The sequence below is a fragment of the Oryx dammah genome, unplaced genomic scaffold, assembly GCF_014754425.2.
Source record: "Oryx dammah isolate SB20612 unplaced genomic scaffold, SCBI_Odam_1.1 HiC_scaffold_18, whole genome shotgun sequence".
In the NCBI taxonomy this organism is placed as follows: Eukaryota; Metazoa; Chordata; class Mammalia; order Artiodactyla; family Bovidae; genus Oryx; species Oryx dammah.
This window is the reverse complement of record NW_024070202.1, coordinates 9,802,106-9,825,724: the sequence shown is the minus strand read 5'-3', so window position 1 is coordinate 9,825,724 and position 23,619 is coordinate 9,802,106. Positions and strand designations below refer to the sequence as shown.

The 23,619-nt window shown below is 40.0% G+C and overlaps 1 protein-coding gene across 7 annotated transcripts in view; it reads right to left on the bottom strand.

The window, feature by feature from the left end:
- Positions 1–23,502, bottom strand: part of AKAP9 (A-kinase anchoring protein 9) — a 165,520-nt gene extending 142,018 nt beyond the window's left edge. For 6 of the 7 annotated variants that reach the window (XM_040260254.1, XM_040260256.1, XM_040260257.1 and 3 more), the window contains exon 1: positions 23,215–23,502. In XM_040260254.1, the coding sequence (XP_040116188.1) occupies positions 23,215–23,262 (48 nt within the window). In that variant the 5' untranslated portion in view covers positions 23,263–23,502. The remainder of the gene's footprint in view (positions 1–23,214) is intronic. The other variant, XM_040260258.1, reaches the window with a different exon arrangement.
- Positions 23,503–23,619: the final 117 nt, after the last annotated feature.

The window sequence follows — 23,619 nt, the reverse complement described above, 5'->3', positions numbered from 1 at the left end:
CTAAGTCTTGAACAGTGCTTATACACAGGTTCTCAATAAACAAACACCTGTTGAGTCAAAAAAAAAAAAAAAAAAAGAATTTTTTTAAAACAGAGGTACCAATAAGCAATAATTTTAGGTTTATTCCTTAAAAAAAAAAAAAACTAAACTGATATATCAAGTCCATGGTTACATTACTGTACAATCATACAAGTAATATTATGCAGCTGACAAAGACAATGTTTTCCCAAAAAATTTAATGTGAGAGAATGCTCTCAACATAAAGTCAGGGGAGGAAAGAAGCCAAAATTACATACAGAGTATGACACAAGTTTAAAAATATACACAGAAACAAAGAACCAACAAACTGTCAACAGTAATTACTTACAGGTCATGAAAGTATGGGGAAACAGTGACAGACTTTATTTTCTTGGGCTCCAAAATCACTGCATAACGCAGACTACAGCCATGAAATTAAAAGACGTTTGCTCCTTGGAAGAAAAGTTATGACAAACCTAGGCAGCATATTAAAAAGCAGAGACTTTACTTTGCCAACAAAGGTCTGTCTAGTCAAGGCTATGGTTTTTCCAGTAGCCATGTAAGGATGTGAGAGTTGGACCATAAAGAAGGCTGAGTGCTGAAGAACTGATGGTTTGGAACTGGGGTGTTGGATAAGACTCCTGAGAATCCTTTGGACTCCAAGGAGATCAAACCAGTCAACCCTAAAGGAAATCAACCCTGAATATTCATTGGAAGGACTGATGCTGAAGCTGAAGCTCCAATGCTTTGGCAATCTGATGCCAACAGCCAATTCATTGGAAAAGACCCTGCTGCTGGGGAAGATAGAAGGCAGGAGGAGAAGGAGATGACAGAGGACGAGATGGCTGGATGGCATCACCGACTCGATGGACATGAGTTTGAGCCAACTCCGGGAGCTGGTGATGGACAGGGAAGCTTGGCGTGCTGGATGGGGTCGCAAAGAGTCAGACATGGCTGAGCAACTGAACAACAACAGCAACAAATGAGAGTATGGGTAATTGTTTCCTTTTTTAAAGATTTTCAGGGGGGCGGTCCTAAGATGGCGGAGGAATAGGAAGGGAAGACCACTTTCTCCCTCACAAATTCCTCAAAAGATCATTTCAACGCGGAGCAAACTCCACAAAACAACCTCTGAATGCAGGCAGAGGACATCAGGCAACCAGAAAAGCAAATCATTGTCTTCAAAAACAGCATTCCCCCCTCCCCACAGCGCGACTGAACTAGTGAGCCTAAAAAAAAAAAAAAAAAAGTGTCCACCACCGCCCCCATGTGTCAGGACGGAATTCAGACCCTGAAGAGACCAGCAAACAGAAGCTAAACAGAGGGAAATGCCTTGGAAGCAACCAACACGGCCCACAACATCAGAGAAGGGCCAGATATATCTTCACGATTTTTACAATCATTTATTTTTTTTTTTTGCCTTTTTTTTTTTTTTTGCTTTCCCCCCTTTTTTTTCTTTTTTTTCTCAAACTTTTTTTTTTAAACTGTTAAGTCTTCTATTTCAATACTTTATATTTCTATAACTATTACTTTTCAAAAAAAAAAAAGACTCTACTTTTTTAAAGCAAACACCATATACAGTCTTCGCGTGGTTGTTGTTGGTATTTCTTTTTTAATCTTGGGGTTTTTTTTTCTTATATATATTTTTTTTTCCTTATTTTTTTCCATATTTCTTTTTCTTAATATTATTATTTTTTTTAATCTTTTCTCTTTTTTTTCTTTCTTCCTTCTGCTTCATCTCTTTAACATTGTATTTTTGAAAATCTAACCTCTACTCTAGGTTTTTAATCTTTGCTTTTCGGTTTTTGTTGTCAATCTAGTACATTTCATAACCCAATCTTACCTGACAGCGAGATTACTGGCATGACCACTCTCTCCTCCTTTTGGACTCTCCTTTTTCTCCACCAGGTGGCCTCTGTATCTCTCCCCCCCCTCCCCCCATCTCTCCTATATCCAACTCAGTGATTCTCTGTGTGTTCTAGATGGTGGAGAGCACCTAAGGAACTGATTACTGGCTGGACCTGTCTCTCTCCTTTTCATTCCTCTCTCTTACCCTCCTGGCCACCTCTGTCTACTTCCTCTCTCTCCTCTTCCCTGTATAACTCTGTGAATACCTCTGAGAGGTTCAGACTATGGAGCGCACATAAAGAAGTGACTATTGACTAGCTTGCTCTCTCCTCTTTTGATCTCACCACATCTCATCCCAGTCACCTCTAACTACCCCCTCCCTCTTCTCTTCTCCATGTAACCCAGTGAACCTCTCTGGGTGCCCCTCAATGTGGAGAAACCTTTCATCTTTAGCCTAGATGCTATATCATTGGTGCTGTATAGAAGGAGAAGTCTAGAGACCACCGTAAAAATAAAACCGAAAACCAGAAGCAGGAGGCTTAAGTCCAAAGCTTGAGAACATCAGAGAACTCCTGAATTCAGGGAACATTAAGCAATAGGAGCTCATCAAATGCCTCCAAACCTACACTGAAACAAAGCTCCACCCAAGGGCCAACAAGTTCCAGAGCAAGACATATCACACAAATTCTCCAGCAACACAGGAACACATCCCTGAGCTTCAATATACAGGCAGTTCAAAGTTACTCCAAAACTTTAGACGTCTCATAACCCATTACTGGTCACTCCACTGCACTCCAGAGAAAAGAAACCCAGCTCCACCCACCAGACCTCCAACACAAGCTTCCCTAACCAGGAAACCTGGACAAGCCACTGATACAACCCCACCCACAGTGAGGAAGCTCCACAATAAAGAGAACTCCACAAATTACCAGAATATAAAAAGGCCATTCCAAACGCAGCAATATAACCAAGATGAAGAGACAGAGGAATACCCAACAGGTAAAGGAGCAGGAGAAATGCCCACCAAACCAGACAAAAGAGGAAGAGATAGGGAATCTACCTGAGAAAGAATTCCAAATATTGATAGTGAAAATGATCCAAAACCTTGAAGTCAAAATGGAATCACAGATAAATACCCTAGAGACAAGGATTGAGAAGATGCAAGAAATGTTCAACAAGGACCTAGAAGAAATAAAAAAGAGTCAATATACAATGAATAATGCAATAAATGAGATCAGAAAAACTCTGGAGGCAACAAATAATAGAATAACGGAGGCAGAAGATAGGATTAGTGAAATAGAAGACAGAATGGTAGAAATAAATGAATCAGAGAGGAAAAAAAAAAACGAATTAAAAGAAATGAGGACAATCTCAGAGACCTCCAGGACAATATGAAACGCTCCAACATTCGAATTATAGGAGTCCCAGAAGAAGAAGACAAAAAGAAAGACCATGAGAAAATCCTTGAGGAGATAATAGTTGAAAACTTCCCTAAAATGGGGAAGGAAATAATCACCCAAGTCCAAGAAACCCAGAGAGTCCCAAATAGGATAAACCCAAGGCGAAACACCCCAAGACACATATTAATCAAATTAACAAAGATCAAACACAAAGAACAATTATTAAAAGCAGCAAGGGAAAAACAACAAATAACACACAAGGGGATTCCCATAAGGATAACAGCTGATCTCTCAATAGAAACTCTTCAGGCCAGGAGGGAATGGCAAGACATACTTAAAGTGATGAAAGAAAATAACCTACAGCCCAGATTACTATACCCAGCAAGGATCTCATTCAAATACGAAGGAGAAATCAAAAGCTTTACAGACAAGCAAAAGCTGAGAGAATTCAGCACCACCAAACCAGCTCTCCAACAAATTCTAAAGGATACTCTCTAGACAGGAAACACAAAAAGGGAGTATAAACCCGAACCCAAAATAATAAAACAAATGGCAACGGGATCATACTTATCAATAATTACCTTAAACGTAAATGGATTGAATGCCCCAACCAAAAGGCAAAGACTGGCTGATTGGATACAAAAACAAGAACCCTCTATATGCTGCTTACAAGAGACCCACCTCAAAACAAGGGACACATACAGACTGAAAGTGAAGGGTTGGAAAAAGATATTCCATGCAAATAGAGACCAAAAGAAAGCAGGAGTGGCAATACTCATATCCGATAAAATAGACTTTAAAACAAAGGCGGTGAAAAGAGACAAAGAAGGCCACTACATAATGATCAAAGGATCAATCCAAGAAGAAGATATAACAATTATAAATATATATGCACCCAATATAGGAGCACCGCAATATGTAGGACAAATGCTAACAAGTATGAAAGAGGAAATTAACAACAACACAATAATAGTGGGAGACTTTAATACCCCACTCACACATATGGACAGATCAACTAAACAGAAAATTAACAAAGAAACGCAAACTTTAAATGATACATTAGACCAGTTAGACCTAATTGATATCTATAGGACATTTCACCCCAAAGCAATGAATTTCACCTTTTTCTCAAGTGCTCATGGAATCTTCTCGAGGATAGATCACATCCTGGGCCATAAATATAACCTTGATAAATTCAAAAAAATCGAAATCATTCCAAGCATCTTTTCTGACCATAATGCACTAAGATTAGATCTCAATTACAGGAGGAAACCTATTAAAAATTCCAACATATGGAGGCTGAACAACACGCTTCTGAATAACCAACAAATCACAGAAGAAATCAAAAAAGAAATCAAAATATGCATAGAAACTAATGAAAATGAAAACACAACAACCCAAAACCTGTGGGACACTATAAAAGCAGTGCTAAGAGGAAAGTTCATAGCAATACAGGCATACCTCAAGAAACAAGAAAAAAGTCAAATAAATAACCTAACTCTACACCTAAAGCAACTAGAAAAGGAAGAATTAGAGAACCCCAGAGTTAGCAGAAGGAAAGAAATCTTAAAAATTAGGGCAGAAATAAATGCAAAAGAAACAAAAGAGACCATAGCAAAAATCAACAAAGCCAAAAGCTGGTTCTTTGAAAGGATAAATAAAATTGACAGACCATTAGCCAGACTCATCAAGAAGCAAAGAGAGAAAAATCAAATCAATAAAATTAGAAATGAAAATGGAGAGATCACAACAGACAACACAGAAATACAAAGGATCATAAGAGACTACTATCAGCAATTATATGCCAATAAAATGGACAACCTGGAAGAAATGGACAAATTCTTAGAAAAATACAATTTTCCAAAACTAAACCAGGGAGAAATAGACAATCTTAACAGACCCATCACAAGCACGGAAATTGAAACTGTAATCAGAAATCTTCCAGCAAACAAAAGCCCAGGTCCAGACGGCTTCACAGCTGAATTCTACCAAAAATTTCGAGAAGAGTTAACACCTATCCTACTCAAACTCTTCCAGAAAATCGCAGAGGAAGGGAAACTTCCAAACTCATTCTATGAGGCCACCATCACCCTAATACCAAAACCTGACAAAGATACTACAAAAAAGGAAAACTACAGGCCAATATCACTGATGAACATAGATGCAAAAATCCTCAACAAAATTCTAGCAATCAGAATCCAACAACACATTAAAAAGATCGTACACCATGACCAAGTGGGCTTTATCCCAGGGATGCAAGGATTCTTCAACATCCGCAAATCAATCAATGTAATTCACCACATTAACAAATTGAAAAATAAAAACCATATGATTATCTCAATAGATGCAGAGAAGGCCTTTGACAAAATTCAACATCCATTTATGATAAAAACTCTCCAGAAAGCAGGAATAGAAGGAACATACCTCAATATAATAAAAGCTATATATGACAAACCCACAGCAAACATTATCCTCAATGGTGAAAAATTGAAAGCATTTCCCCTTAAGTCAGGAACAAGACAAGGGTGTCCACTTTCACCACTACTATTCAACATAGTTCTGGAAGTTTTAGCCACAGCAATCAGAGCAGAAAAAGAAATAAAAGGAATCCAAATTGGAAAAGAAGAAGTAAAACTCTCACTATTTGCAGATGACATGATCCTCTACATAGAAAACACTAAAGACTCTACCAGAAAATTACTAGAGCTAATTAATGAATATAGTAAAGTTGCAGGATATAAAATCAACACACAGAAATCCCTTGCATTCCTATACACTAATAATGAGAAAGTAGAAGAAGAAATTAAGGAAACAATTCCATTCACCATTGCAACAAAAAGAATAAAATACTTAGGAATATATCTACCTAAAGAAACTAAAGACCTATATACAGAAAACTATAAAACACTGATGAAAGAAATCAAAGAGGACACTAATAGATGGAGAAATATACCATGCTCATGGATCGGAAGAATCAATATAGTGAAAATGAGTATATTACCCAAAGCAATTTACAAATTCAATGCAATCCCTATCAAGATACCGGCGATATTTTTCGCAGAACTAGAACAAATAATTTCAAGATTTGTATGGAAATACAAAAAACCACGAATAGCCAAAGCAATCTTGAGAAAGAAGAATGGAACTGGAGGAATCAATTTGCCTGACTTCAGGCTCTACTACAAAGCCACAGTCATCAAGACAGTATGGTATTGGCACAAAGACAGACATATAGATCAATGGAACAAAATAGAAAGCCCAGAGATAAATCCACATACATATGGACACCTTATCTTTGACAAAGGAGGCAAGAATATACAATGGAGTAAAGACAATCTCTTTAACAAGTGGTGCTGGGAAAACTGGTCAACCACTTGTAAAAGAATGAAACTAGATCACTTTCTAACACCGCACACAAAGATAAACTCAAAATGGATTAAAGATCTAAATGTAAGACCAGAAACTATAAAACTCTTAGAGGAGAACATAGGCAAAACACTCTCCAACATAAACCACAGCAGGATCCTCTATGATCCAGCTCCCAGAATTCTGGAAATAAAAGCAAAAATAAACAAATGGGATCTAATTAAAATTAAAAGCTTCTGCACAACAAAGGAAAACATAAGCAAAGTGAAAAGACAGCCTTCCGAATGGGAGAAAATAATAGCAAATGAAGCAACTGACAAACAACTAATCTCAAAAATATACAAGCAACTCCTGCAGCTCAATTCCAGAAAAATAAACGACCCAATCAAAAAATGGGCCAAAGAACTAAATAGACATTTCTCCAAAGAAGACATACGGATGGCCAACAAACACATGAAAAGATGCTCAACATCACTCATTATTAGAGAAATGCAAATCAAAACCACAATGACGTACCACTTCACACCAGTCAGAATGTCTGTGATCCAAAAATCTGCAAGCAATAAATGCTGGAGAGGATGTGGAGAGAAGGGAACCCTCCTACACTGTTGGTGGGAATGCAAACTAGTACAACCACTATGGAGAACAGTGTGGAGATTCCTTAAAAAATTGCAAATAGAACTGCCTTATGACCCAGCAATCCCACTGTTGGGCATACACACAGAGGAAACCAGAATTGAAAGAGACACATGTACCCCAATGTTCATTGCAGCACTGTTTATAATAGCCAGGACATGGAAACAACCTAGATGTCCATCAGTAGATGAATGGATAAGAAAGCTGTGGTACATATACACAATGGAATATTACTCAGCCATTAAAAAGAATACATTTGAATCAGTTCTGCTGAGATGGATGAAACTGGAGCCGATTATACAGAGTGAAGTGAGCCAGAAAGAAAAACACCAATACAGTATACTAACACATATATATGGAATTTAGGAAGATGGCAATGATGACCCTGTATGCAGGACAGCAAAAAAGACACAGTTGTGTATAGCGGACTTTTGGACTCAGAGGGAGAGGGAGAGGGTGTGATGATTTGGGAGAATGGCATTGAAACATGTATAATATCATGTAAGAATCGAAATGCCAGTCTATGTCTGATGCAGGATATGACACGCTTGGGGCTGACGCGCGGGGATGACCCAGAGAGATGTTGTGGGGAGGGGGGTGGGAGGGGGGCTCATGTTTGGGAACGCATGTACACCTGTGGTGGATTCATGTCAATCTATGCCAAAACCAATACATAATTGTAAAGTAAAAATTAAAAATAAATAAATAAATTAAAAAAATAAAAAAAAGATTTTCACTGCCTCCCTCCCTCCCCCAAAGATCTGTAGAGAGTATTCATTATTAAAACTTTGGGCCCATATGTTGACATCATTATTTTTAAATGATATAATACAATTACACATCTACCAAAAATTTCATCCCAAAAGACAGAAATAAGGCAGAAGTCCCAGGAACTCATTGTCCTGGACCTGACCTCTTTCATCAGCCTCTCTAGACACCCTCACAACATCCTGCAAGCTGGCTCCTAGCAGTGACAGGCTGTTACACGTCGCTGTCCAGATGCTACCTGGTGGCGGTGGAGGTTCAGTCGCTCAGTCGTATCCGTGACTCTTGCGACCCCAGGGACTGTAGCCCGCCAGGCTCCTCAGTCCATGGGATTCTCCAGGCAAGAATACGGAGTGGGTTGCCATGCTCTCCTCCAGGGGACCTTCCCGACCCAGGGATTGAACCCGGGTCTCCTATACTGCAGGCAGACTCTTTACCACCTGAGCCACCTACTTCTGTTTCATTTCACTGTCACCTCCTTTACTGCTAACAGTGAATGGTGAGAAGAACAGCACTATGCCCCAACCTTATCTAGTATCTGCACAGTATAAAGTTTAATCTCATTAAAAGCAAATACATAAATAGCAGTTCATGTAAAGGAGAATCTCTAAGACAAAATACATGTGTAATGGATGCTATCATGCTCAGCAGCATAAATACATCCAGATTATCACCTGAGGTTTATTCATTTATAAACCATAAGGAATGGACTATTCCCCTTCATGGATCACAGCTGGCATGGCTATGTTCATGATCCTTCAAGCTAGGCTTCAGCAGTATGCGAAACAGAACTTCCAGATGTACAGCTGGGTTTTGAAGAGGCAGAGGAACGAGAGATCAAATTGCCAACATTTGCTGGGTCATGGAGAAAGCAAGGGGGCTCCAGAAACATATTACTACTTCTGCTTCATGGACTACACTAAAGCCTTTGACTGGGTGGATCACAACAAACTGTGGGAAACTCCTAAAGATATGAGAGTACCAGACCACCTGACCCGCCTCCTGAGAAACCTGCATGCGGGTCAGGAAGCAACAGTCAGAACCGGACATGGAACCATGAACTGGTTCCAAATTGGGAGAGGAGTATGTCAAGGCTGTGTACTGTCACTCTGCTTATTTAACTATGCAGAGTACATCATGGGAAATGCCAGAATGGATGAAGAACAAGCTAGAATCAAGGTTGCCAGGAAAAATATCACCTACCTCAGACATGCAAATAATACCACTCTCATGGCAGAAAGTAAAGACAAACTAAAGAGCCTCTTGAGGAGGGTGAAAAAGGGCTTGAAACTCTACATTCAAAAAACTAAGACAATGGCATCGGCCACACCACTTCATGACAAATAGCTGGGGGAAAAGTGGAAGCAGTGACAGGTATTATTTTCTTGGGCTCCAAGATCACTGTGGATGGTGACTGCAGCCATCAAAGTAAAAGATGCTTGCTCCTTGGAAGAAAAGCTAAGCCAAACCTAGACAGAGTATTAAAAAGCAGAGACATCTGCCGACAAAGGTTTGTCTAGTCAAAGCTATGGTTTTTCCAGTAGTCATGTATGGATGTGAGAGTTGGACCATAAAGAAGGCTGAACACTGAAGAATTGATGCTTTTGAACTGTGGTGTTGGAGAAGACTCTTGAGAGTCCCTTGGACTGCAAGGAGAGCAAAACAATTAATCTTAAAGGAAATTAGTCCTGAATATTCGCTGGAAGGACTGTTGCTGAAGCCAAAGCTCCAATACTTTGGCCACCTGATGCGAAAAGCTGACTCACTGGAAAAGATCTGAATGCTGGGAAAGACTGAGGGCAAAAGTAGAAGGAGGAGACAGAGGATGAGATGGTTAGATGGTCACTGACCAAATGGGCATGAATCTGAGCAAAGTGGGGCTTCCCTGAAAGCTCAGTTGGTAAACAATCTGCCTGCAACGCAGGAGACCTCGGTTCTATTCCTGGGTTGGGAAGATCCCCTGGAGAAGGAAAAGGCTACTCACTCCAGTATTTTAGCCTGGAGCATTCCATGGGTTGTATAGTTCATGGGGTCAGATACTGAGCAACTTTCACTTTCAGGGAGATAACCAAGGAAGGGGAGCCTGGCGTCCTGCCGTCCATGGGGTCGCCAAGAGTCAGACACGACTCAGCGACTAAAAAACTACAATGGACTATCAATCTCTCTTATATGCACATTTTTTGTAGGAAACATCGACTTAAAAAGATAGAAGAACTGCCATAGCTGGTCACTTCAATGGCCCACCTTGTGAGGTATCCGGTACACAGCAACAGCTCCAGGGGATACGTCAGAGCTCATCGTGATGAAACTGGGTGCACAATAAACACACAAACACCAGCTGGCTGCTGGTTTTGTTTCCTCTTCCCATCTCATTCCACAACACAGTCACTACTCTCCGTGGCCTGAACGACCATGGGGTTATGATCTCTGCACACCTCTAGGCCCCTGGAACACGCTATGCCTCAGAAAACGAGCTCAAGTTAACACAGCACCAATGTTTGTAACAGTGAGAAAAACTGCAAACAACCCAAATGCTCATTAGTATGAGAATGCTAAATGAGGTAAATTCTTAATAATGGAATAGTATGTGCAATACTGAACAAAAAGAAACTCTCTGACTGCTTATAATATCATTAAGTTCAAAAACAGCAAAACTAATACACTGTTTAAGCAAACATATGTAGTATAGAAAAACAAGGCACTAATAAAGAAAATTCAGAACTGTGATTACCTGAGGTGGGGAGGGGGTAAGATTAGGATGGGAAAAGTTTCAGAAATATTTAAATGTGCATATTCCTTAAACTGGGTGATAGGCATAGAGGTAGTTTTTAAAAAATCATTTTCTTATCCATATATTTTATATGTATTCTTTTGTAGGTGAAACATATTTAAGTATTTCTGAGGAATGCAGAATTTCCTGCTGAGGAAACTGGCCAGCGCTCAGAGATCTTACCACCCAGGACACCCCAGCTGATCCTCCCACTCTTGCTTTGATGAGAAAAGAGGCAGTTGATGAGATTTTTCTCTTGGAATTAGAGAACAAAGAGTTAGAAAGATGTCTAGAAAGTAACAGGGAGGAGATGAATCTTACTGAAGGATCTTATGATCAGTGCATGATGCAATAATCAAATAAATATCCCTAAATCACTCACAAAGTACATTTATGTATCAACCTACTAGTCATGTTGCAGACTGAAATATTTTTGTTCTCTATCAACAAAGACAGATTTTCCTTCTGACATGAAATCATCCACACATCTTTAGTTGCACACCAAGTAAAGTAGCTGGCATATAAGAGTTCACGATCAACTTAGTTTTACAGAATCACGCAAAGCAGCTTTGTCAAGTGGGACCCAAAATTTATCGCATATTGAGGATCTTTATAAAATAGCGAGTCCTGGCTCGCACCCCAGATTTTCTGATTTGGGGATGGAGTGTGACTTAGGCTTTGAAACTGTTTTAAGCTTTCCAGATGCTTCTGCTACTGCTGCTGCTGCTAAGTAACTTCAGTCGTGTCTGACTCTGTGTGACCCCATAGACAGCAGCCCACCAGGCTCCTCCACCCCTGGGATTCTCCAGGGAAGAACAGCAAAGTCTGGGAACCGCTAAGCTAGATGCTTACTCTATGAATTGATCTGGTTCAGTTCAGTTCAGTCGCTCAGTCGTGTCCAACTCTTTGCAACCCCATGAATCACAGCACGCCAGGCCTCCCTGTCCATCACCAACTCCCAGAGTCCACCCAAACCCATGTCCATTGAGTCGGTGATGCCATCCAACCATCTCATCTTCTGTCGTCCCCTTCTCCTCCTGCCCTCAATCTTTCCCAGCATCAAGGTCTTTTCAAACGAGTCAGCTCTTTGCATCAGGTGGCCAAAGTATTGGAGTTTGAACTTTAGCATCATTCCTTCCAATGAACGCCCAGGACGGATCTCTTTTAGGATGGACTGGTTGGATCTCCTTGCAGTCCAAGGGACTCTCAAGAGTCTTCTCCAACACCACAGTTCAAAAGCATCAATTCTTTGGCATTCAGCTTTCCTTATAGTCCAACTCTCACATCCACACATGACTACTGGAAAAACCATAGCCTTGACTAGACAGACCTTAGTCGGCAAAGTAATGTCTCTGCTTTTGAATATGCTGTCTAGGTTGGTCATAACTTTCCTTCCAAGGAGTAAGCATCTTTTGATTTCATGGCTGCAGTCACCATCTGCAGTGATTTCGGAGCCCAGAAAAATAAAGTCTGACACTGTTTCCACTGTTTCCCCATCTACTTGCCATGAAGTGATGGAAACAGGTACCATGATCTTAGTTTTCTGAATGTTTAGTTTTAAGCCAACTTTTTCACACTCCTCTTTCACTTTCATCAAGAGGCTCTTTAGTTCCTCTTCACTTTCTGCCAAAAGGGTGGTGTCATCTGCATATCTGAGATTATTGATAGTTCTCCCGGCAATCTTGATTCCAGCTTGTGCTTCCTCCAGCCCAGCGTTTCTCATGATGTACTCTGCATATAAGTTAAATAAGCAGGGTGACAATATACAACCTTGATGTACTCCTTTTCCTATTTGGAACCAGTCTGTTGTTCCATGATCTGGTTACACTATTTAAATAATTTTTCTTTTCCTCTTCTTTTAAGTGTCCATCGTGGAAAACAATTCCACTGAATAGAACAGATCTGGGAATTCATCCTGTAATTTTTTGTCTTGTACAAACTGAGGTACAAGGAGAGGAAGCTGATTTGCAAAGAGAAGGGTGTCAGATATTATGAGAGTGAAATAAGGTATGACAGAATGCACTGATTCCAAATGGCTTTTCAGTTTCACATGAGGCCCAACTATACTTCTGTTAGCTTCCTTTGAAATCTTTCTACCTTTCCAATTATGCTTTTTCTCTTCTTCACATTACTGGTCAGTTTTGGGAAACAAAGTGCCCTGCTAGAATTAGGGTGCTTACATTTGGCTATTTGGATCAGTTAATCTTTCATATTAAACACACACAGTTTACTGCTTCACCTGTACACACACGCATGCGTGGTTTCACTGCTCCATCTGTGTGTGTACGCTTTACTGCTTCACCTGTATAGCAAGAACGGACACTTGCCGCCTGGTGGCAGCATACCAACCTGAACGTGGCATATAGTATTTTCTGGAAATGAATAACCTCTTCAGAGCTTAAACATGTGACATACACATTCTTTCACAGTTTTTGGCTACTTTTAGGGTAAGCTCCACACTCTGTCAGCTGACTTATATGACTCCTCATTGTGTGGTCCCAGACTACTTCTCCCATCTAATTCTCTACTGTACAGTTTAAGTCTCTATGCTCCAGTGTGAGAATGATGATATTGATGATGGCTAATACTTCTGTTAACTTCTTATAATTGGACAATGTTCTAAGAGCTTTATATGTATAAGCTGAATCCTCACAACAACCCCAACGCAGATGGTATCACTGTTCTTATTTTCCAGATGGGAAACAGCAGTACTGAGAGGTTAAGTAACTTGCATATAGTCACTAAGATAAAGAACTGCAGAGCCAAGATTTGATTCCAGACTGTCTGGTCTAGTCCAAGCTCATAACCACTAGTATTACAATGCTTTTTACAAAAAAAAAGAAAAAAAAACTTTGAAAAAGTAGGTAACATTGACCATTTCCTGATTCACATTCATTCCCCATCTCACAATAACCTGAATTACTCACATCCCTTTCTGACCAACTATTGCTAGAGGTAAAGGTTACTTTTCAAGTCTTCATCACACTTGGTTTCTCATTTTTTACAAGCAGTCACTCCTTACTGACACGCTTCCCTTAGTTTCACAGACATCACCATCTCCTAGCTTTGTAAATAGTTTGCATCTCAAGTGTTCTCTGCGGATACTTCAGTTCAGTCGCTCACTCGTGTCCAGCTATTCACAACCCCATGGACTGCAGCACATCAGGCCTCCCTGTCCATCACGAACTCCCAGAGTTTTACTCAAACTCATGTCCATTGAGTCGGTGATGTCATCCAACCATCTCATCCTCTATTGTTCCCTTCTCCTCCCACCTTCAATCCTTCCCAGCATCAGGGTTTTTTCAAAAGTCAGCTCTTCACATCAGGTGGACTTTCAGCTTCAACATCAGTCCTTCCAATGAACATCCAGGACTGATTTCCTTTAGGATGGACGGGATGGATCTTCTTGCAGTCCAAGGGACTCTCAAGAGTCTTCTCCAACACCACAGTTCAAAAGCATCAATTCTTTGGTGCTCAACCTTCTGCACAGTCCAACTCTCACATCCAAACATGACCACAGGAAAAACCATAGCCTTGACCTTTGTTGGCAAAGTAATGTCTCCGGAGGGCCCTTTTCTCTTCACATCCTCTCCAGCACTTATTGTTTGTGGATTTTTTATGACCAGCATTCTGGCTGGTGTGAGGTGATATCTCATTGTAGTTAGATTTACATTTCTCTGATAATTAGTGACCCTGAACATCTTTTGACGTATCTCTTGGCCGTCTGTATGTCTTCTTTGGAGAAAAGTCTATTTAGGTCTTCCGCCCATTTGTTGATTGGGTTGTTTTGGGGCTATTAAGCATCATGAGGGCTTCCACGGTGGCTCAGCTGGTAAAGAATCCACCTGCAACGTGGGAGACTTGAGTTCGACCCCTGGGTTGGGAAGATTCTCTGGAGAAGGGAATGGCTACCCACTCAACTATTCTGGCCTGGAGAACTCCATGGTCTGTATAGTTCATGGGGTCGCAAAGAGTCAGATACAACTGAGTGACTTTCACTCACTCACTCAAGCATCATGAGCTGTTTTTAAATTCTGGAGACTAATCCCTTGTCAGTCACATCATTTGCAAATATTTTCTCCCAATCTGTGGGTTGTTTTCTTATTTCCTTTGCTGTGCAAAACCTTTTGAGTTTAAGTAGATCCTATTTATTTCTGTTTGTTTTTATTTCCATTAAATAAGAGCTCTCTTGTTAAAGAGAAGTGCACTGGATAAAAATACCCAGACATCTATTAATATTTTCATTAGGAGAGGAATTTATATAAATTAAAAATTAAGTATCAGTTTGGTAAAAATGGACAGCTTTACCTTAAAATATACTCAATGTTTTAAGTTATCTTTGAAAGGTTTCTGTAACTTCCAGCCCAAACCTATAAATTCCCAGCAGATATTTTTAGTTATAATTGGTCCCTGTCCCTATTTTCCCTGGGGAAACAGTAAGGTAGTATCAACTTGAAAAAGTGAGACCCCTGAGGAATAACTACTGTCTAATCAGAGTCCACAATGAATGATTCTTAGTAAAGAAGGAATTTTGTTTACAAATTCTGTGTGCTCAATATCAAGAAGGAAAGAGATTCTTGACCTTATACGCAGTTAGTTGTTCAAAGCGCTGTAACTGGAGAACCTAATTCAATTAACACAATTTATAAATTCAAATCTTTATAGATGAGGATTTTGAATATTAAAGTTTAATATAGTTCTTATTAGTAAAAAATAATAATTTGGGGGTTTTGATAAATGATCTCTTAAAAGAAAAGAACTGACTGCAGGGGCTTTAAGAAATGATTTCTTAAAAGGAAAAAAAAAAAAAAGACTCACAGAGAAACTTTTATACCACATAAGAATCTTAGTGAATAGCAAACCACAATAAGAATCATAACCCTGGTGGCAACGAAAACAAACAGCACACTGTTGATGAACAAAGGAGGTAAAGGAATTTTTCATGGTACAAAAGAATCAATAGATTTAAATAAACAACCTAGGCAAAATCAGTTCTGGAACAATTCTAAGTTTTTGAATAGCACTAAATCTATGGGCATATCAACCACAGCTTCATGCAACATACCTAAATGAGCTTTAAGTATCCTAAGTGATATTTTGGTGACCACGGCCACCAAAACTCTACAAGTAAAAGGGGAGTCACTGTGATAACAAAAATGTCTTACACTAGTAAAATACCTGTACAGGTTGTGTTCACATATGCAAATGGCCAGGTCTTTTTGCTACTAAGGAAGATTAGGTTATTTTCTCCCACGGTGAAAAAGGATTGGTAATGATCAAGCCAAAAACCCAACAAGTGCCCCCTGGGCCAACTGCATGCACTTGTTAAACAGCTGGCCGTAGAGCGAAATGACTCACTGGCCCACACAGAACTCAAACCTGAGCACCATGCTCTAGTCAAACCAAGAGCTGGAAAGAAGGACCAGTTTAAATCTTGGCAGAGAGCAGAAGGCCTAAAAAAAAAGATGGAAGATAATCCTACTTAAGATGCGCATCTCTCTCTGTCTCTATCACCTGCCCGAGTGCATGTTTCTCTCTTTCGCCCTCTCAGTATATAAAAACATATATGTAACAGTAATATTATGCAAACGAAGTTGTTAACAGTCCTGTTAAAAAATGGGCAAAGGACACGCACAGACACTTCAAAGAAGACAGACAAATGGGCAATAAGCACATGAAAAGATGTTCAACATTCTTAGTCGCTAGGAATTAAAAAGCAAAAGCAAAATGAGATACTGCTTCCCACCCACTAGAATAGCTGTAATTTTTAAAAACTAGAAAACAATAAGTGTTGGTGAAGATATGGAGAAATTAGAACTCTCATACACTGCTGTTGGAATGGGTATAGCCACTCTGGAAAAAGTTGGGTGGTTTGTCAAAAACACAGAATTACCATATGATTCAGAAATTCTACTCTTAAAGCTCAACATTTAGAAAACTAAGATCATGGCACCTGGTCCCATCACTTCATGGGAAATATATGAGGAAACAGTGGAAACAGTGGCTGACCTTATTTTTCTGGGCTCCAGAATCACTGCAGATGGTGACTGCAGCCACGAAATTAAGACACTTGCTCCTTGGAAGGGAAGTTATGACCAACCTAGACAGCATACTGAAAAGCAGAGACATTACTTTGCCGACTAAGGTCCATTTAGTCAAGGCTATGGTTTTTCCAGTGGTCATGTATGGATGTGAGAGTTGGACTGTGAAGAAAGCTGAGCGCCAAAGAATTGATGCTTTTGAACTGTGGTGTTGGAGAAGATTCTTGAGAATCCCTTGGACTGCAAGGAGATTCAATCAGTCCATCCTAAAGGAGATCAGTCCTGGGTGTTCATTGGAAGGACTGATGTTGAAACTGAAACTCTAATACTTTGGCCACCTCATGTGAAGAGCTGAATCACTGGAAAAGTCCCTGATGCTGGGAGGGATTAGGGGCAGGAGGAGAAGTGGAAGACAGAGGATGAGATGGCTGGGTGGTATCACCGACTCGATGGACGTGAGTTTGGGTGAACTCCAGGCGTTGGTGATGGACAGGGAGGGCTGGAGTGCTGTGATTCATGGGGTCGCAAAGAGTCGGACAAGACTGAGCAACTGAACTGAACTGAGGTATATACCCAAGGGAAATGAAAACTGGTACTCAAATACTATATATGAATGTTCACAGGAGCACTATTCACAATAGCCAAAAGGTAGAAACAACTTAAAGCCCATCAATGAATAAATAAACAAAATGTGGTATGTACCTGCAACAGAATATTATTTCGCCATAAAAGGAAATTAAAAACTGACATATAAATACTGATGCACACTGAAAACATCACACCAAGTGAAAAAAGGCGCCAGGGGTCAAATCGTATGGTCACATCTATATGAAGCATCTAGAATAGGTAGACTTACTGAAACAGAAAGCAGACTGGTAGCCCCTAGAGGCTGAGGGAGAAGGGAATGAAGAGTATCTTCTTACTGGGTACAGGGCTTTATTCTGGGAAGATAAAAATGTTTTGGAACTAGACGTAAGTTGTAGCTGCACAATGCTGTGTATGTACTAAATGCCTCTGTAGTGTTTTAAGATGGTTAATTTTTACATGACTTCCACCTCAAGTTAAAAAAAAAAGACAAATCATAGCTTCTTATATCTAGTACCAGAAGAACTCAAAAGCTTTCAATCATTAACACATTTTTTCTTCAAAACACCTGTTGAGAGTCATGGACTGTGACAGGATTTTTCCCGCAGACAATAAGGCACAGAATTCATCATAATTTAAATAAGTGCTTGAGAAGTAAAAGTCCATAGCTGCAGCCGTAGGCGTTCAAAAATGTTGGTTGAACAAATAAGCAAATGTCTTTTCTTGTACGACAAACAGCATATAAATACAGAAGCTCCAAATGTAAAACAGCCCTTTTATAAGCTTATAAATAAACTTTGAAAAATTCTGAAGCTTTCCAAATTAAAGTTTTTAAAGAGATGCTAACTAATGAAATAAGATATCCAATTTCAATTTCAGTAGAACTGAACTGAGATATAAAAACGTTCCTCATCATTTAACGTTTAACAATTTACCGTGAGAACCTTTTCTAGCTTTCGTATTAGAGGAAATTCACTTACAGTTCAATAAGCAGTAGCCTACAACAGATAAATACTTTACAGTCATAGTTTAATTCTTACTACAAACTTCTTATATATAAAAATAAGAGGTGTTTTGTTTAAAAATAATTTTTGCTCTAATCTTGTCATATTCCAGTCACTTGGATAGATCCTATCTTTTTCACTTTCTCTTTTTCATCAGCTTATTCAACTTTCAGTTTCACTAACAGGACACCACAGACCTCCTTACCAAGTCTCTCTTCACCGGATCTTGAGGCTCTTCTACCCAATCACTGCTCTATCCCTGTTCCTGCCATGTACCTGGATTAGCCTTCAAAACCTCTCTTCAATATACACTTCGAGAAACCTGTTCTGCTCATTCTTTCCTCCATATTCTCTTGTTAAAGCTCACAAACTAAAAATCACGTTTTGCCTTTTTCTTCCAACAAACACTAAAGGTCATGAATTGGTTTTTAAATCGCAGACAATGCACCACTCTTACAGTAAATGTTGAAGGTATCAAACTGCAGTATCTACTTTGAAAGCTAAGCAAGCTATGTCACAGATAAGAATAAAAAACTAGAAAGTATAAAAGAAACAGGGATGGAGAACAACGCTCTTAGTGGTGGAGGGGAATGTCTGAAATATGGAAAGAACAATTATACACCATGACTAACTTTGTCTCTCAGAGTGGACATAACAATTGAAGAGTCCTATTATCAATAACCTAATATACAACTTGCAGAGAGCACTGTCCTTTTTGTATAGAACTAGCACTATTTCTCAAACGGAAAATCCTCATTAGTCATATAATTATTACTTACTGAATGCAACAGGCAAAAATTTTTATAATTATTCAACAATGCCAATTATATAAAATGCTGAATAGCTAATAAAAACTTTGGTTTTATAGAATTCTGCCAGTAGAATGTTAAAAAGTATACATACTGTGAATATGCAGAACTAATTTTACACTAAATATACAACTGTCTTCTAATTCTGTTTGCTAATATTACAACACTTTCTTTTCCATAAAATTGTGGATAATTTTACTTGGAGAAAACTGAAGTCACTTCAAGTGGAGTTAGAAGTCTGGATCAACACAAGGACGGCCTGTGTAGCGCTGTCCTTGTCAGCTCCTTGCAACGAGGTTAGCCTGGTTCCGAAAATATTTACTTAATGCAGTAATGTCTCATGTCTCCACAGGTCATGCGTCTTACTACCTCAGTACTGAGGAAGTAATTGAGGACCCAACAGCAAGTGAAAAAACCAACAAGTAGCAGAGGAACGAAATGGTCATAAAGCGCATTCACAAGGCTCCATCAGTGCTTGGTTGTTACAAACCATCCCCTCAAGCTACTCACAGCGAATCTAAAACAGCAAATTAGGGGAGGCGGCGGGTGAGATGGAGACAGGCATGTTCATGGCAATGAGAATCGACAGAGAAAAAGCATAAGATCTACAAAACCAGAAAGGAGATATATAAATGTCTAATAATAGAGAATCCCAACTACAGAATGGAAACAGCACTGGAATAAGAACTGTAGTTCCAGAACTACACTAATGCCAGGGCCCTTGGGAAGCCTAGTTACCCTAGGGCTCATCTTCTTGTTCTGTATAATGATCAAACAATATAACATTCTCTTCAACACACTATATTTGATAAGCTTTTATTGTTTTCAAAAATGACATGTAAACATTTTTACTGGTCATAAAGGAAATATACTGCAGAGAATCTGGAAAATACTAAGAGTGTAAAGGAAATTAAAACTGCCTATAACCCACCACCCAGAGATAACCATCATTTATATCTTGGTGTATTTTTTTCAGGTGTCTTCATACATAAAAATTGTATATATACTTTTTTTGGTAACATTGTTATCAATCTGGTGTTATTTGTGGGCATTTTCCCAAATCAGGACGTTCCTGCAGAATTATTTTGATGGCCACATATATGGCAATTTGGGCTTCCCTGGTGGCTCAAACGGTAAAGAATCCGCCTGCAATGCGGGAGACCTAGGTTTGATCCCTGGGTTGGGAAGATCCCCTGGAGAAGGGCATGGCAACCCACTCCAGTATTATTGCCTGGAGAATCCCATGGACAGAGGAGCCTGGCGGGCTACACAGTCCGTGAGGTCGCAAAGAGTCGGACATGACTGAGCGACTAAGCACAGCACACATACCAAATTTATTCTTCTATCATTGCGAATTTTGGCTGGCATAACACATTTTATAAAGTATACTATACTGTATTCACAACAGGTCATTTAAAAAATGATCATTTATAGATACAGAAAGGAAGTAAGTTTTTCAATGAATAGTTTACCAAACACCAAGAAGAAAATTTACAAGTTGTGGTCTGTAAAACTAGATTAGCAAATACAGTATTTAAATCCAATGAACAAACAAGACATTTAGAGAACCAAGTATCTGAATAAAGTTTTAGAAATGGTTATTTTAAGTGATCTCTAAAGCCAGCAATGAGACTTCCAATGACAAGAATTCTGAATTACTGTTATTAAATTACAATATGCTAGTCAAGCAGCACACATTAACAGCTCACAGTCACTCTGCTCATTCATTCACTAAGCAAATATTTACTGCATACTTACTATTTGATAGGTGTCAGGCTAGACTGCATTAAATATCAATATCAAGAACCTTCTTTGTAAAATAGTCTTAAAAATGAGGCAGCAACATTTAACACATTTTAACAAATGACACAATTTGCCACAAATCCTATAATACCACCTCCCTCACTGTACTTAGTACCCAGTATCTGTCCTGCTAAACTTTGAGCAACTTCAGAAAACAGACTGTCACCATCTCTGTATTTCCAGCGCTTGGTGTAAAACAGGAGTTTGACACAGGTTTGCGTAACGACCCTACACTCACAACCCAAAGTTTTTAAGTCCTAATATAAAAGCATACATTTATACAAAAGAAGTAATGTATACACTATTTTCGAGGTCCATGTTCTTACTGTCCATGTTCCTATCAGTCTTCGTAATCTTAATGGCTGAAAAATATTCTATCATGCTTAAATAATATAGTTTAGAAAGTGATTCTAACATTGTCTTTGAAGGTTGCCCAGTGTTTTTATATTTTGGTGCCAATGCTCCAGCAAACACATCTTGCCTTACATGTCTTGAATTTTTTTCTGACTAGAAAAATTCAGCTCAATTCTAGAGGATAATCTTCCACAATGAAAGTGAATGTTAAAAGGATAAGATTTTTATACCATAGGCAGAATTTTGAAAGACAAAAAACACACATACACACAAAGAAACTAGAATTCTTTTTTGCCAAACCAAAGCAATTTAAATAAGTCCTCTGTTATCAGAGGTGTTGTCCAAAGTAAACTATGTTTTTTGGACGGCTTCATATATACTTAGGAGACATACTTCAGGAGGCAGATAGTAAAAATACTGAGGTAACAAGCAAACAAACATAACTTCTAACTAGAACTTCAATGCTTTTGGAAGGAGGTGCACACTTTTCCTCCACTTTCTTGGATTCATAGATTGTGCTCAGATCCTCAAGACTGCAGAAATGTAAGCAACGTTGAGATCTTAAAGATGCCTTGATTTCCTTTCCCTGTGTATAGATCCTAAAATAACAATCGACCTGATACAAACACTTAAGGTTTGACCTTAGATAATACAGAGCTAGTTTATATGTTTATATTAATTTAAGAAACTTATGTTCAGCATCTACAATTGTATCTCTGCAGTGTGGTTCTTCAGTGATTACTGAAATCAGACCCAGTCTCATTTTGCTTATTTGGAGGGAGGAGACAGAGAGGAAAAGAAACAGTTAAACTATTTATAATTTAATTGAGATGCAAGTATGACTGCGAACAATCATCTCTAATAAAACAACATACAGTCTATAAACTGTAATTTCATCATAGGGAGGAAGGGGTCCTTTTGACCAGTCAAAAAATATGCTCAAGCGAGTAATTTTAAATTCTATCTTTTAATATTATTAATATTTAATATTATTAATAGTCTCTTTCTATTTAATTTCTATTTCGTCTATGTCAAATTGTTCATGAAACCCAGTGATGAATAATAAAACCTTTTCCATTGTTTCCTTTACAGTCTTTTTCATACACACATACAAGATAGGGACTCGACACGAAAGCAAGAATTCTATAGGTGATGCTAGGAATATGGACCCTTTCGTCCCCATAAGTTCCATTCACAGACTGCGGTAACATTCCACACAATTCAGGGCGCATGCCGTGACAAAGACCTCCAAACACAAACATACAAAGCCATGCTTCTAAAAACGCCCCTACAGCGAAGTTCACAGCTGGCACTTGTGGCACACTCAAGCCACGACTGAGGCAGCTGTCACAGGCCAATCATACACTCAAGAGTGCCAGCGTGCCACCTAAGAAAGCCAAGCCGATGATGAGCGTACAAATCCCCAACCGAATAAAGAAGAGCCTCAAATCCCCACCCTGAAAAGCACAATGTCTGCACAAGGCAGAAAACTCCCTCAAAACAAGTCAAAGGTTGGAGATTCAGAAGCACGCTGTATCAGCTTATACAGTAGAAAGGAGAGGTTTTATTGGGGCATTCACGAGAAAGGAGCCACACCACCCAGTCATCTCGCAAATAACCGCTAGGTAGTGTCTCACCAGGCTTTTTCAATTAGAAAAGGGAGACGAGGGCAAGGCGACGGCAGACGCCGCAGCACCTCCGTCCCAGGCAGCGCGCCGGGGCTGCCGAGCTGAGGCCTCCGCCTCGCAGGACCCCTCCCAGCCCTCCCTGGCCACCGCCTCCCAGCGCAGGCCGGGCGGCCTCCGGCTCTCTCACCTTGGCTTTGCCAGCCTCCAGCTTCTTCTGTCTCTCTTCGTCCTCCATAGCTTCTGGGGGGAAGGCTGGGGGAACACAGGCAGGGGGTCGGGGACGGGAAGGCAAGGTCGGTTCCGACGGGGGTGGGACCGCAGGCTCCGCGGCGCAGGGCGCAGGGCCGGGCCGGGCGCTCGCCCCTCCCGGAGCGGAACCAGTCTGCGCGCTCACTGGCTGACCGTCCTCAGCCGCACGGGCCGCGTCGTCACAACCGCCGCCATCTTCGTCTCCACGTAAACACACGGCGGGACAGGAGGGGGGGAGCACGCCGTCTGCGCAGCCGCCGCGAGTCCCGCCGCGCCGGGCAGGTGCGCCGGCGGCCCCGCCCCGCCCCGCCGCGGCCCCGCCCCGCCCACCGCGGCGACCCCC